Source organism: Danio aesculapii, chromosome 2 (assembly GCF_903798145.1).
Source record: "Danio aesculapii chromosome 2, fDanAes4.1, whole genome shotgun sequence".
Classification (NCBI taxonomy): Eukaryota; Metazoa; Chordata; class Actinopteri; order Cypriniformes; family Danionidae; genus Danio; species Danio aesculapii.
The window spans coordinates 19136355-19152870 of record NC_079436.1 but is presented as its reverse complement, the minus strand read 5'-3'; the positions used below and the strand labels follow the sequence as shown (position 1 = coordinate 19152870).

At 34.2% G+C, this 16516-nt stretch overlaps 1 protein-coding gene across 1 annotated transcript in view; it reads left to right on the top strand.

Moving 5' to 3' along the window:
• Positions 1-16516, top strand: part of col11a1b (collagen, type XI, alpha 1b) — a 168999-nt gene that overhangs the window by 35661 nt on the left and 116822 nt on the right. The window contains exons 5-7 of the mRNA XM_056474218.1: positions 5094-5219; positions 12842-12940; positions 13635-13718. Coding sequence (XP_056330193.1) covers positions 5094-5219; positions 12842-12940; positions 13635-13718 — 309 coding nt within the window. The remainder of the gene's footprint in view (positions 1-5093; positions 5220-12841; positions 12941-13634; positions 13719-16516) is intronic.

Sequence of the window (16516 nt, the reverse complement as noted above, 5' to 3'; positions counted from 1 at the left end):
TCATGAATTTTCTTGCGGTGCATCATGAAATAGTGTAGCGCCCATGGGATGCGCACTTCAGAATCTTGCTGGAAGTAGTAGGTCATCCAGGTACTTCTTGCATACTGTTTATCGATTCTATGAATTTGGACATATTACTCAGCCCGCATACTGATTTTAGTGTACTTTATAGTATAGAAGTATGCAATTTCGAAGTAGCTACTCTGACTTATTTTGCATGCGCACACTTTTTCTTATTTTGTCTGTGGCTAATTTAAAGCAGGAAACATTATAACTGGAAAATAATCTGTCATATATTGCGCTGCAAAGAGCAATTAAGACAACATTAGCTTCTGTTAGCTTTAATCGTAAAGCTACACTGTAAAACCCAACAGTCAACTTTATCAAATGAAATGAGTGTAGTTAACTCAAAATTTACTGAAAGTTAATTCTACTCATTTGAAAAGAGATGAGTTAATTAAATACCTCATTACTTCAACTTAAATAGAGTAAGTTTACAGTACTCGTATGGATTCGTTTTTTTTTAACTCAAATGGTTTGTTGCAATCGGTTTCCTTAAATGGTTTAAGTTGCCTAAACTAATTGGATTTTACAGTACTCAGTTGGTTTGAGTTCTCTTCATTTATCGAGTTTTACTGCTCATATTGCTTCGATTACTCAAATAGATTAAGTACACAGTACTCATTAGGATTAGTTTTTGAGCTTAAATGGTTTGTTGCAATCGGTTTCCTCAAATGGTTTGATTTACCTTAACTTTTTGGGTTTACAGTGTAGCTAGTTTTTAGCTTTTATCCCCTAGTTCCATCTTCTAATTATTGTTTCTAATTATTATTGATTTTCCTATCCTATGAGAACACGGCTTCTGAAATATTCAGTCAAGCTGTGAGGCTGCACGGTTAGACGTTCATGTTGGGTTGCAGTGACGATTATGTTTATCAGAGGTACACTGTAAAATATACTGGGTTCCACGCAATTAATTTATGTTGTCCCAACACAAATCAGTTATGTTAACTTAATCATTTTTACAAATTTAATTTTATTGAGCATAAAATTATTTTTATCCCTAAAAAAAACTTAAGAATTGTTTCAACTCATTTTAAATAAGTAGTTTGATCAAGCAAAAGTATTTTTTTGAGTATACCAACTTCTATTGAAATAAAAAAATGTCATTTCAAATTGCGTTTTAAGTGGTGCTATTCTTGAACACTGCTAATTAGCCATCATGTTAACACATTCAACAGATATGACTGTAATTGACTGTAATAATCACCATTTTACAAGAGCACTTACATGGAAACTGGAGCATTTGAAAGTCGCCTCATCAGTTGATATATCAGTGGATTGACATGCCATTCAAACCCTGACAGACATGACTTTCAAATGCTCCAGTGCATGACTTTTCTGTCCATTTAAAGTAGGTATGTGTGTTTCTAATTTTTTTAAATAAGCACTCTTTAGATTTAAAGATGGCTACATGGTGGCTCAGTGGTTAGCACTGTCCCCTCACAGCAAGAGCGTCGCTGGTTCAAGTCTCGGATGGGTAAGTTGGCATTTCTGTGTGGAGTTTGCATGTTCTCCCCATGTTCGCGTGGGTTTCCTCCGGGTGCTCCAGTTTCTCCCACAGCCCAAAGACATGAGGTACAGGAGAATTGAAGCTAAATTGGCCGTAGTCTATGAGTGTAAATGAGTGCGTATGGGTGTTTCCCAGTACTGGGTTGCAGCTGGAATTCGCTGTGTAAAACATATGCTGGATAAGTTGGCAGTTCATTCTGCTGTGGCAACCCCTGATGAATAAAGGGACTAAGCCAAAGCTTGCTGCCTTTTTTCTCCCTTACTTTGCCCCTTCATGCCGACTTCCCACAGTTTTCCACGCCCATTTAAGTTGGATTTATTTTATTGTAAAGTAGACTTGAACTTAAAGAGGGGGGTTCATGACCCTTTAAAATCCTTTAATGCACAGCAAGCCGTTGGTTATCGCTTACATATGTGTTAGTGGTAGCTAAAAGCATCAAATTAAATGAACATGCAACAGGGTAACTTCTAGCTTTACATAAGTGCATAGCATGATGCACAGTAGCTCTTTGTTTCAATAAGCAAAATCACACCTTTTTTTAAAATTTCATTGCAAGAAAGCAGCTTTGACATACGAATGCGAACAAAGTCATACGAGTGATGTAAAGAGGAGGGTGGATGATGGCAGAATATCTGCTGTGATTTCTGTCATTTCATCACCCATAATAGCCATGCAACCTTCATTTTCAGCTAAGTTACATTTATAACGCATTTGGCTCCTGCACACGTGCTAGCTCCTAACAGTGAGAGATGTTTGTTGTACCGAGGGATGTCAGAACTCTCCAGTATGTACAAGGATTTATTGGTCATGCTCGCAGGAAGCATCATTTTGGTACCATAAAATGTCTTCCAGCGCCTTAAGCTCCTACAGATGTAGACCCTGTAATTTAATGTCGTCTGCATGTTAGCGTTCTCCTCCCCAGGCCACCCCGCTCGACTTGACTTTACACGCCAATCAAAACCAAGAAAGATATTTGTGCTTAGCTACCACTGCCCTTCTTCCGACTTATTTACCTATTATACAATGCATTATGTCTGGCTTTGGCCAAGTCGTGTGGGTCAGCTGAGGTAGTTTTACATTTTAGAGTCAGAAAATTGCTTGGCCTTTGGGTCAAGGTAGTAGAGGGGATCTTATTTCCTTTCTTGAAATGTTCATCAAAAACAGACGCACGCACATATTTCACGTCCACACTGGCGCTGCTTATTTTTCTTGCCATTCCTCAGTCATTAACAGAGAACTGCTCTGTGAAATGTGACTCGCATCACGTCAGAGCATGATATTGCTTTTTGAATGGGATGCAGATTGGTGGCCGGTCCGAGGTGTGCTCACACAGTGCTGAACCGAGCACTTTGGTTCTTCCTTGTTTTTTCAGCTGAGCTCTGTGTCAGTCTTCTTCCTGTCCGTGAGCCAGTTCTGAGAAGCTGGGAAACAAGCTCACGACAGAATGAAGGGCTAATGCTCAATGCCCCGCAGCTACTTGAGATGTTATCAGACGTACTGGTCTCTGTGGCACACGGACACATGCTTCTTTGATTTAGTATAAAACAAAGAGGTGGATTCTCTCTGGCTAGCAGCTGTTTCTTTCCATCTGTCTGTACTGTATGTCTGTCCGTCTGTTTGTCTATTAGGGTGTCACAGTATTTCAGTTTTGATGATAATGATGATATTTTAAAAAGTGTTTTATTTACATGCAGTGTACTCTGATACTGTGAACAGTAAAAGCTCAAAATTATTAACATTTAGTCTCCTCTGTCAAGGGTAATTGGTTCTTTTGTATGCATTGGTGTGGCTTTTTATTTTTAGCGATTTATTTATTTATTTATGCCTGCCTGTCTATATCTATTTGCCTATGTCTATCTGCCTGCCTATATTGATTTGTCTGTCTGTCTGTTTGTTTGTATATATATATTTGTCTTGGTCTGTATGTCTGTCTGTCTGTCTGTTTGTTTCTATTATTGTCTGTGTCTGTCTGTGTTTTTGTCTGTGTATGTCTATTTATCTGTCTGTCTATATTTGTCTATTTGTCTGTCTGTCTATATCTATTTGTCTATGTCTGTCTCTCTGCCTGTCTATATATATTTATCTGACTGACTGTCTGTCTGTCTGTCTGTTTGTCTATATATATATATATATATATATATATATATATATATATATATATATATATATATATATATATATATATATATATATATATTTGTCTATGTCTGTCTGTCTTTTTGTCTGTCTGTATCTATTTTTCTCTGTCTGTCTGTCTGTGTAAATCTATTTGTCTATGTCTGTCTATCTGCCTGCTTATATTTATTTGTCTGAATGTAACTGTCTGTATATATGTGTCTATGTCTGTCTGTTTATGTGTTTGTATCTTCTTTTCTCTGTCTGTCTGTCTGTCTGTCTGTCTGTCTGTCTGTCTGTCTGTCTGTGTATATCTATTTGTCTTTGTCTGTCTCTCTGCCTGCCTATATCTATTATATATACAGTGTATCCGGAAAGTATTCACAGCGCTTCACTATTTCCACATTTTTTATGTTACAGCCTTATTCCAAAATGTATTGAATTTATTTATTTCCTCAAAATTCATCACACAATACCCCATAATGACAATTTGAAAAAAGATTTTTTTTTAATTGTTGCAAATTTATTAAAAATAATAAGACCTGAAAAATCACATGTACAGAAGTATTCACAACCTTTGCCATGAAGCTCTAAATTAAGCTCAGGTACATTCTGTTTCCACCAATCTTTCTTGAGATGTTTCAGCAGCTTAATTGGAGTTCACCTGTAGTAAATTCAGTTGATTTGACATGATTTCAAAGGCATACACATATAAGGTCCCAGGGTTGACAGTGCATGTCAAAGCACAAACCAAGCATGAAGACAAAGGAATTCGGCTGTATTAAATATAGTGATAAACTGTAATAAATAATGTATTGTTCTATAGTTTTACTACAGCAAACTGTTGTGTATTGTATAATATAACTTAGTTTTAGAAACAAAAGTATTGTGTAAGATATTACTGTAGTTGCTGTATTGTCACAGCAACAATAGCATTACCACAAGAGACCAATTCAATTACTTCATTATAATGTGGTTCAAAACCTCTATATTATAAATTAATTTAGTATATTTTAATGTGGGTTTATCTGTCTGTCTGGTTATATCTCTCTTAATCTGTCTGTCTCTCTATCTATTTGTCTATGTTTGTCTGCCTCAGTCTGTATACTTTATATATATATATATATATATATATATATATATATATATATATATATATATATATATATATATATATATATATATATATATATATATATATATTTCTGTCTCACTGCCTCTATCTATGTGTATGCCTATATCTATGTCTGCCTGTCTGTCTATATCTCTGTTGGTTTGTCTAGTTAGTAAAAGAGATAAACACATTCAATGTCCCTTTGGTGAACTAGAAATGACATATATATTACAGTACTTATGTCCAGATATTGAGAATGATTCTAATAAATGTCTCTGTGATGTCATTCAGGGGGACATCCAGCAGCTTCTTCTTGTAGCGGACCCTCGTGCAGCCTACGACTACTGTGAACACTACAGCCCTGACTGTGAAACCCCTCACCAGGACACTCCACAGGCCCAGGAACCCGAGGAAGAGGTCAGTGTGTGTGTTTGGAGCTCCCCCAGACCAGTGTGTGCGATGATGTATTGATGGATTATATACGGTCTACACCCACAGCTTCTGTCGGGGGGCTTTCTTAGGCCTGGGTTCAAAAACACTGCCAGATTTCTGAATTATTATTCACAGGGGATGTGCACTAGTTTGGTCAACTAGTGAAAACATTGTTTGAACTCATCAGATTGAGTTTCATTCTTTGGTGCATTTCCCTCTTTTTTAAATGTCTTCATGCAGCTGTGAAGAAAGAGAGAGCCCGAATGAATTTTTCAGTTTATTGTTTTATTTTTGAAGTAAAACTAACTTTTTGTTTTATTATCCAAACTACTGATGACATTGTAATTGGGGTGTGGTGGGCTTGAGGCATTTAGAGCCTTTTTGCATAAAATAATATGTTTTTAGATGTTAATATATTTATTTTTAGATATCACAATACCAGTCAGTATTAAAAGTATTAAAAGTACTTGATTTCGGTTGACTATTTTTTCGGTTTAGATATAGGCCAGAAACATCTAATATTGGCTCTAAGTACTCTAAATGTAAATCCCTTGGTTTCTCTCAAAGAAACTTGGGAAAATGTCCTTGGTGTTAGTGTTGCAGATGAACAATGGGAAGATATTTTAAAGATGGTCCACTCTATGGTCCAAAAAAAAAAAAAAAGGAAAAAAGATGGTTCACTCCTCTTCTTTATGCGCCAGACATGGCCTAATGCAGTATGAGGTGCTTCATAGAGCTCATTTAACTAATGCCAAATTAGCTACATTTTTTCTCCTACTAACCATCTCCATATGTTCTGGAGTTGCCCTTAATTGACAAATTTGGGGTCCAGTGTTTTTGATACACTTAATAAAGTTTTTAACATAAATCTAGCCCCTAACCTCTTGACAGCCCTGTTTGGTATTTCAGAAAGAGTTGACTTGGCTGTTGCATCTCGCCAGGTTATTGCTTTTTATACTCTTTTAGCTAGACGAGCCATTCTTATTAAATGGAAACTGGTACTTCCTCCATCACATGACATGTGGATCCAAGAAATCTTTAGCTCTCAAATTTTTTACAAGACCTGCAACCCTGTTTTAGACTATATCAAAGGCTTACCCTGTTCAGTTGATATCAGATTTAATACATAGTAAATAACTGTAAAGAGGAAATATTGACTCTTTAATGCAAACTTTTCTTTTCTTTGTTTTTTACTCTTGTATTATACACTTGCTCAATTATTATTATTATTATTTTTAATTATTAATTTATTTTTCTCTCAGAAGATATGTTTGTTTTTAATTCATACATTTTATTTATTTTGTTTTGAGGGGATAGTGGTAAACTAAGACAGTCTGTAATTTTTCCTATGTTGTATTGTATACCACTATGAATGGTTTTGTTAAACACTAATAAAAAATTAAATTAAATTAAATTAAATTAAATTAAATTAAATTAAATTAAATTAAATTAAATTAAATTAAATTAAATTAAATTAAATTAAATTAAATTAAATTAAATTAAATTAAATTAAATTAAATTAAAAAAGTACTTGAAATTCAGACATATGGATTCAAGGCCTGGAAAAATACTTAAAAACAAACATAGGTCCTCGAAAGTGATTGAATTAAATTTGAAATTAAATTTGTTTTTGGTTTTATTTCACTATTTGTACTTAACTGTCAAAAATAGAACAAAAAACTGAAACATTCTTAAACTAAAAATCTTACATTTAAATGTTGTACACTGACAAATGTACCAGTATGTACCAATGACAAATATTACCAGTATTAAATTCATAAAAAAAAAAAAAAAAAAAAAAATATATATATATATATATATATATATATATATATATATATATATATATATATATATATATATATATATATATATATATATATATATATATATATATATATATATATATATATATATATATATATATATAGCTAGAATTTGACAAAGGACAGCTTCCAGAATCTCTTCCAGTTTAGTGCTGGATTTGGCTAAAAAAAACTCCTGGAGCAGCAGCTACAACCATAATAGACAAAGCTGTGAATTGTGAGCCACAACCTGTACAAGTGTTTTTATTTGCTAAAACTGATCTATTACTTGCATAGTGTTTAGCGTTAATGGTATATTGTAGCTAGGCACTGTTCACTTTTTAGCTACAAATTCATATTTATCTGTCAAACCAATGTAAACACCCACAATCTTCACCAGCGCTGCAGTGTCTCTCTATGCGACCTCTTTCCCTGCATTCTACTTCTCGAATAACAAACTCTCAAAAGATATGTGAAAGTTTCATATTACTTACACATGTTTAAAACCCGAATAGATGTGAAAGACACTTGTCAGATTTTATTTTAGAGAGCAGGCAGGAGGTTCAGCTGTATCCTCTTCATTTTCTGTCAGATTCAGGCTCAAACTGATTTGGCTTATAGCTACTCTGACTGAAAGTAGTTTACACAGTGCAAAAGCGCGTGCTTGTAAAGGCGTGATGCTTTTCCTGGTGACGTGGAGCCGATCCGCGAATCACAGCACATTGTTAGCTGACCAATCAGAGCCTCTTGAGGGTGGAACTAGGAAATATGACAGTCGTTTTCTTGTTAGCTGTGTAGCAGTATGCAAAGTTAAAATATATGAAAAAATAATGCAATTTTTTTTTTTACAAATGAAGCATGAGCACATACTTCTTTGTATCTAATAAACACAACCTAGCCTTAAAAATACACACTGGACTAGGGTTGTGCAGTATCATGTATCAACGATAGATGAAGATATCGCCGAGAGCTGAGACTTATGACGATTTTAAAGACGATATTTAGCTCGTTTCACATCAATGTAGACCCATTACATGTTTTACTTACATTTTTGAAAAAATGAATAGTATTATTATTTTTAATTTTCATCATTAATAATAAATGAAACACAAATAATTTGACAGCTTCAGGTGTTTGCATCAACATCACTTGACCGACTCTCTTGCGCGCTTTCTCTCTCTCTCTCTCTCTCTCTCTCTCTCTCATACACACAGCAGCAGCTGACACTCGCTGCACGTGAGGGCACTACACAGCCACATCTCACAGCGAATTAATTTGCAACTTTGTTGCATAAAAATAAAATGCTAAATATCAAAACGGCATTTAATTAACAAACAAGTTAACTAAAAACTATTTGTAAAAATGAAACAAACGAAAAAGAAAATGAGAGAACTGAAAGAGCTGAAACCAGCTCATGTTCTGGAATAAAAGGTGTTGTGGTAATACAATCATTGGTCATTTGAGACAGCACTCCTGCAAGATTGTCTCTTGCTTTCACAAATTTTTTTTATTTATCTTTCATTTAAATCCGTTATTAAAAGCCTATTTAAGTTTTAAACTGACCTATAGCCTATTTTTTCAGTGCATGCATTGACTGCTTCTTTAAATACATGGAATATATGTGTCTTATTGGTGTTTAATTCGATGGAATAATAAACATGGACATGCACATTTGTTTAGAAAATAGCCTATTTATTTAATTTAAAATTTAGGCCTAAATTTATTTATAGGCTATAAATGTATATTTTATTTGTTTATTTAAACTAGCATAGATATTTTAAATTACTACCTGCACTTTACCAATCGTTTTAGCTTTAACAAATTATTGAACAGATTATTAATAACTAATCAAAGAACATTTTACTGAGCTCAGTGTAAAGTTTCATATGTAGGCCTACAGTCAAAAAAATAGCCTATGTGTAAAACAAAACTATTTCTCTTATCAGAAAACAACAAACACATATCCCGAAGCTCAACATTGTGTTAGATTTTAGCAAATACACATTTGACAGTTTGATGATTACCTTTGTGATGATGATCAGAGCTGAAGCCTTGACACACTCAACTCAACAAAAACATGAAGAGAACGCCTTTTACCGCACAGAAATAGTCACCCGCGATCAGCGAGTCCTCCTGTCTGAAAGGACCTTAATGCGTCATTGTTTCTTCTGTGCGTAGATAAATATCATTTCATTTGCTTCCCTCCGTTTGTATTATATCCATTTTGCAACATTCCCGCCGATAATGGCATGGTCAAGAAGTCACCATTAAATCACCACCGCACTTTTGCAGTTCCTCGCTTTCTTGCTTGCAATAATTTCGCCTATTTAACTTTAAGAGCACAGTAATTTGCATTGGTTTAAATTATTTTCCAAGATAAAACATAATGCAAAAGAAGTAGATTTTTAAATAAGTAAAAAAAAACAGCCAAAAGGTAAATATCTGAAAATTCTGTATATCGCCCAGCACTACTCTGGATCACCTCTTTAACATAAATATTAAGTATAAGTGAAATGTTAAGTATATTAAGGACTTCTATGGCACTAAATATGATGGGGTATGAAGTAAAATGTTGCTTGATTTAAAAATTAAAGGAGAAAGTGTTCAACTTTTCATGAAAGTGTGGGAACCCTGACCTGTGTTTTTACTTTAAAATAGTTACAAAAGCAGAATTTGATGGAATAATTTAGATTTTTTTTTTGTCACAGCATGTGAAAACATTTGGTATTCTGACCAACTGACAATTTCTGGCAAAAAATCTATAACTTTATTCAAAATTTGGAAGAAATGTTATCAAACCAGCACTAACATTTTACTCAAACCCAAACAGAGAATTTCAAGTGCATATACAAAATGTAATCATCATTTTACATGTGCCAGAGTTACATTTCACATATTTGTCATGCTAACATTAACATTTGTTTTTGTCTAAAAGTACTCAACTTGAGTTGGATTTGACATGCCCATTCCTGCAGCTCTGTACAAACTGTCCTTTATTTACTCAGTCCACAAGTTTGATTTTGAGAAATTAAACTCTCCTACTAATCCCAAATTGAAACAGTGCGGTTTGCCTGGTTTTTGATATTTCGCTTTTTTTACAGTGCGTCAATATTTTCCAATAATATTTCACAGCATAGCCAATGAGCTCACGGTGGAAACTATTTTTCCCCCTGCCACAGAGTCTGAGCCCACTTTTTGACCGGCGTGGAAATATATTTTTTCTTTAATGACTCCTGCATGCTTGGTGGGAAAACCTGGTTTCTCCCTCCACAGTGAGCTCTGGAATACCTGGAAAAGTGAAGTTATGTCTCTCAGCTGTTAAAGAACTCTTGATTGTAACGTGATGATAAATCACTGAAACTGCTGCTTGGGGTATTAAGAAGCTGCGCCACAACAGGGGATGGAAAATGTGGCTTCATCTGTCCTGGAGGACGCTGGAGAAAAACCAATGGACATATTAGCGGATTAATACGCAGAGTGGTCAAAAATAAATTACATAACGTCACAGTCAGCTTTTTAAAATCAGTTAACAGATACAGGTAGCTTGTAATAGGTGTTAACTTACTAGTGCTATAACTCACATCTATTGCGTTACGAAGACCATTTTTGGACGGAGGCCCATTCTTTTCCCATGCAAGAAACTCCCGTGTGCCTTACCAAATGCTTTAATACACGTGTGGGAAACAGGGACACGCTTTTAATGGCCCAGGACGATATTTATGCCTTTCATCCAGCTCGCTGGCTACAGCCATGGCAGACTCCAAGCCTGGCAAGACCCCTTAATGCTGTAAACTGACTCGCAGCTGGATATTTCTTCCTTTTCGCTTCTCTTCTGCAGCCAGTGGAACGCAGCCAGTCCACCAGGCCTTAGTTCTTTTTTTTCTGTTATTTTTATTAGCTCAGCTGATGCGCTGGGACCTCAGCTCAACGCTTTTTTTGACGGACAAAGGCACATCACAGAATGCTTGTTAACTTAATCTGCCGTACCTCACCTTATGATCGTGCGCCTTATTAGCATCAGACATGAAAACGAGCACAGAATTGTAAGCGTATGTTTATGATTGCTTGTTTATGAATGGCATTTTGTTATTGGAAAGGCTTTAACAATAGCTCTTTGTTGGATTGCTAAATTGACTGCCATTTAAGTGCGTTAACAACTTTCAAAAACCTGGCTCCGGGGTGTTACATTTAATAAGTGCACTTTATGAGAAGCAGAATCAACCACTCAATGATTTATAAATTGCAAAGTGCAATCTGAGGCATTCAGTGTGAATAACATATAATCTAAATGAAAACGGGCATAAATGCTGCACTCATGTCATTTAAAAGTGATATCTTGGAGATATTAAAATGATAGTTTAGACTATGATTGGATTAAATCATTTCAATTTAGGGAAGCTATAAACACATTCCTGTTACTACTCGTTAGCAAGTTTACATGTGGCAAATATTTAAGTCTTTGGCAGGCTAATGGTAGTATAATAAATTATATTTATTCCTCTGTGGATTATTTATTTATTTGTTTGTTTATTTATTTGTTTATTTATTCTTTTAGGCGGTTTATTCCGCTGTGGCTACCTCTAAAAAGGGACTAAGCCAAAAGAAAATGAACGAATGAATTTATTTATTTATTTATTTATTTATTTATTTATTTATTTATTTATTTATTTATTTATTTATTTATTTATTATTTTTTTTTTATTATTCATTCATTCATTCATTCATTTATTTATTTATTTATATTTATTGTTATTTCAATTGTTCTTCAATGAAACTTTTTTAATTATCTAGTAAAATATCAAATATCAGTGGACTGAAATTGTATGTGACTTATGGCTCATTAGCAGGTTGCATTATTTATTTATTTTATTTACTTTTAATACACTTCTATATACCTAAAATATCATGTGAATCATCAAATTAATCTAAGCCATTTGAAATGATTGGTTTGATGGTTTAAATACTGTAGATGTGCGATATCAAAGAAATGAAAGTTTTTTTTGGAGCTACAATTTGAGCTACAAAAGGCTTTTAAAGTTGATCAGCCATCAACAGCATATACACATGTATTTTGTATGATGTAAATTCCTACTAACTTGTATGTTGTGTGTTATATGGCATGAATGCATTTTCCATTTAGTAAACAGACCTCAAAACACTATTTGAACACATAAATCACTTAAAAATGTGTAATTTTTCAGCACCATTGCATTAAGTAATAAAATTATCAAACCGCTGGGTGTATTTATTTTACAACATTAACGTTTAACATTTTCTAATGCTAAATTACGGGCGGCGCAATGGCTCAGTGGTTAGCACTGTCGCCTCATAGCAAGAAGACCAAATCCAAATACATGCGCTATAGGTGAATTGGGTAAACTAAATTGGCTGTAGTGTATGAGTGTGTGTTTGTGTGAATGTAAGAGTGTATGGGTGTTTCCCAGTACTGGGTTGCGGCTGGAAGGACATCCACTGCGTAAAACATATGCTAGAAAAGTTGGCGGTTCATTCTGCTGTGACAAATTCTAATAAATCAGAGACTAACCGAAGGAATACAAATAATTGAAATGACACAAAAAAATAAATGTGTAAGGTTAAAAGTGACAAAATATTAAATATTTTGTTCAAAATGCTGGCCACAACAAAATAAATAATCCTTGTTATTTTGTTGGTTGAAAATACACATTTTTTTGCATGTAAAGTAAGCAGAAAGTGTTCAAATATGTTTTGAGGGCTCAATGATGGTGAATAGAGACTTGGGTTCAAGTCTTTCTTTCTAACATGCATTCATCTCTCTCTCAGTACAATCCCGAATACTCAGATGCATATGGGTTCTATGAATACACAGATGAAGTGACTGCCACTGAAAATCCCACTGACAACGTTCGTACTGACACCAAGGTAAACAGTCTGGCTCATCTGAATGGCCGAGGTGCAAATCAATCACTGTGGGATTTTCTTCAGCCCGCCCACTTTCACTCTGTGTGGTCTCTGATTTATTGCTCCATAAATCTCACACACCATATTTCTGTTGCCCTCATTTCCCTCGTCTTCCTCTGTCCTCACATGCCATCCCTTTCATTCTGTTCTTATCATCACTCAAATAAAAGATGCAGTTTTTACTTTTGCCAAATCTACAGATTTTGAGAAAATACATTAATCTTCAAACGGTACTCTGTGTTGTTGTGTATTTTGTGTGTTTTTTCCCCCCAGAAAAAAATGAATCCATTGTTATATAGAGGCACTATAAATGCAGTTTCTTTTCTTGGCCAGTTCTGTAACAATGTCTAATGAATTTTACACTATGGCGAAAGTGACAGAATTTCTTTTATATTTTCCAGGAAAGTTTGATTGTTTCATAATAATTTAAGTCATCCACTGTTATGCTGAAGTTCTAATAAATTTACCAGCCAGCTGTTGTAAACTTGACATCTTGATCCAACTTTTGCTTGCTTTAAACGTTTATGTTTCAAATTCAGCCTCAAAATGCTCAGAATAAGGACCTATTTTAAAATGAAGGAACACATAATGATTTTGTCACGATTTTCTCTTCTTTCTGATTTATATGGATCTCTTGTGTGATATTTACTTATAGCCCAGCACTGTCGACACTGGAGACTACTACATTGAGCAGGATTACGGCACTGAAGCTCCTTCTGTTTCCAATCCAGCCAATGAGGTAAAGATGTTCAGGATTTTATCAGTCGTGGATGAAGTACACAAATCAAGTACTTCAGTTTAAAGTAATATGATATTACAACCAAGCACTTCATATTTTATCAGGTACTTCTTTTGAATTTTGCTTGAGTCAAAGTGCAGTAAGGTTTGAGTTTAAAGTATTCAAGTGGGTTACAACTAGTATGAATTAATCCAAGTTCTATACAGAGACTGCGATATTTGAATGAATTAACTTTACCAACACTGTAAATCCCAACAGTCAACTTTATCAAATGAAATGAGTGTTGTTAACTCAAAATAGACTAAAAGTTAATTCTACTCATTGGAAAAGAGTACTCATTCACTTTACTCATATGGATTCGTTTTTTTAACTTAAATGGTTTGTAGAAATCAGTTTCCTCAAACGGTTTGAGTTGCCTTAACTTTTTACAGTACTCAGTTGGTTTGAATTATCTTCATTTTGCGAGTTTTACTGCTCAAATTGCTTCATTTACTCAAATGGATTAAGTTCACAGTACTCATTCGGATTAGTTTTTGAACTTAAATGGTTTGTTGCAATTGGTTTCCTCAAATGGTTTGAGTTACCTAAACTTTTGGGGTTTTACAGTGATTGATTAAATAATCAACTGATGTCATTCACAGTATGAGCGACAGTATTATGTATCCAACATCATGCTAGGATTCATATTCAGTATAAGCTTATTATTTTGAAGCAAATAAATCAGATGTAAAAAAAAAAAGAAAGAAAGAGAAAAGCAGAGGTCTCAAGGTAGGACCCTGTGGGATGCTCTTTTTAACAACTCAGTAGTCAGACTAATTGGTGATTTGCTCTGACTGCATCATTTGATTCAGTGAGAAATTAATTGGATACTTGCCTTGTCAGGATCAAGTGAATCACTCTGAACTTATCTGGTGATTCGCTCTAAACAGAATCATACACCATGAGTCTGGCTCATTGAAATGAAGGCAAGGCAAGTGACAAGTTTATTTATTTAGCACATTTCATACACATGTTTAATTCAAAGTGCTACATAAACAAGACTAAGAAATAAAATCAACAAGGAATAAAAAAAGATTTAAAACAGATAAAAACAGGTTAAAATGTGTAAAAACAGGTTTTAAAAGAATGAAAAAGACATAATAGTGCATAATAGTGTCGGACATATTTCGGAGCACAGTGCTCATTCAGTAAAGGCACAGCTATACAGATGTGTTTTAAGCCTTGATTTGAGTGTACTTAATGTTGGAGCACATTTCTGGAAGCTGATTCCAGCAGTGGGGGCGTATAGCTGAAAGTGGATTCACGCTGCTATGACTGAAATCAGAATTAGCTGGACACTCTGAACACATCGTCAAAATCATCAAGTTGTTTACTTTATATTCACTTTGACTGGATCATTTGAAGCATTGAGTTGTAAACTAAAGCTTTGCACTACACAGATTCCTTTGAATCATTGAGTTGTTTTCTTAAGAAACGATTCTGTTGGGTCAGTTTATTTGACAAATTAAACATTCAGCGTGATTTCAAAACACATTTAGATGAAATAACAAGGTACAATATTGTATGATTTATTTTATTTATTTATTTATTTTATGAAATGATGATATTTGATCTTGCATAAGTATTATATTATATTTGGGATATAAAAAATTGAAGCAAACGTTTAAAAAGGGCTGCAGAGTGACTGAACGTTCACTGTCAGACGTGCACTCGGACACTATTGGCTTTTAATATCTACACCTAACACTGACTTGTCCCTCACAATGACGCCACTTGCTCTGTTGAGTGCCTGAGTGTGCATGTCTGAGACTGCATGTGCAAGTCTGCAGCCAGACACCATTGAAATGTAGTCCTAAATAAAAATAATAATTCATTACATAAAGTACGCAAAAGTTAAGTGCAATAACAAAGTGAAAAATTAAAACTGCTACTGTCAACCACTGGTTTTGTTTATTTTCCAGGTAGGAATTGATAGCTTTTAATATACAGTACTTGGATTGAAACTATATTTTGGACCTTATTTTATGCTAATTTAAAGTTCTTATTCTATTTTAGTTTAAAAATTATTATTAATTTACATGTGAAATAAAAAATAATAGTAATATTCAAGGTAACAACGTTAATTATTGACAACTGACTGATTGTACCACTGATTGTAAAGAATTATCTGATTTTATAGTTGCACAATCAAAAAAACAACAACAACAACAACAACAAAAATTGTTCCATAGTGTGATGATTCTGTCACAGTCTGTTCTGAGATGTTGCATAAATAAAAAAAATCCAAATGAAGAACATCCAGATGTAACTGGAACAGGATGTCTTGCATTTAGCCATGGCCAAATGTCTGCTCCAAATGATATAGCTACAGGGGCTGATGTCACCTCGTAAAGCACTCCTGGTATTCAGTTCCAGAACTAAGATTAAATAGAGAGACATTTTGAATATATGTGTGTACATAACACATATATAAAGTAATTGTTTGGTAAAAAAAGGGGGTGGGGGTGCTGGAAGGCAGAGAAGTAAAGAGTAAAATGACACACAAGTGCAGGGTGTTTTTTATAAAGAAATTGTATGACTACAGTTGATAACAATGATAACAATAAAACAACCCTTTATTAAAGAGCCCATATTATACATGAAATAGGGTCATATTTTGGTTGTAAGGGTCTCCAACAACAGTCTAATACGCATGCAAGGTCAAAAAACACTTTCATGGTCTTATAATCTGCATTTATTTTTACCTAATTATCCCAGCGACTCCCATATGAATCGTTCAGCGATTCATTTGTTCCCAA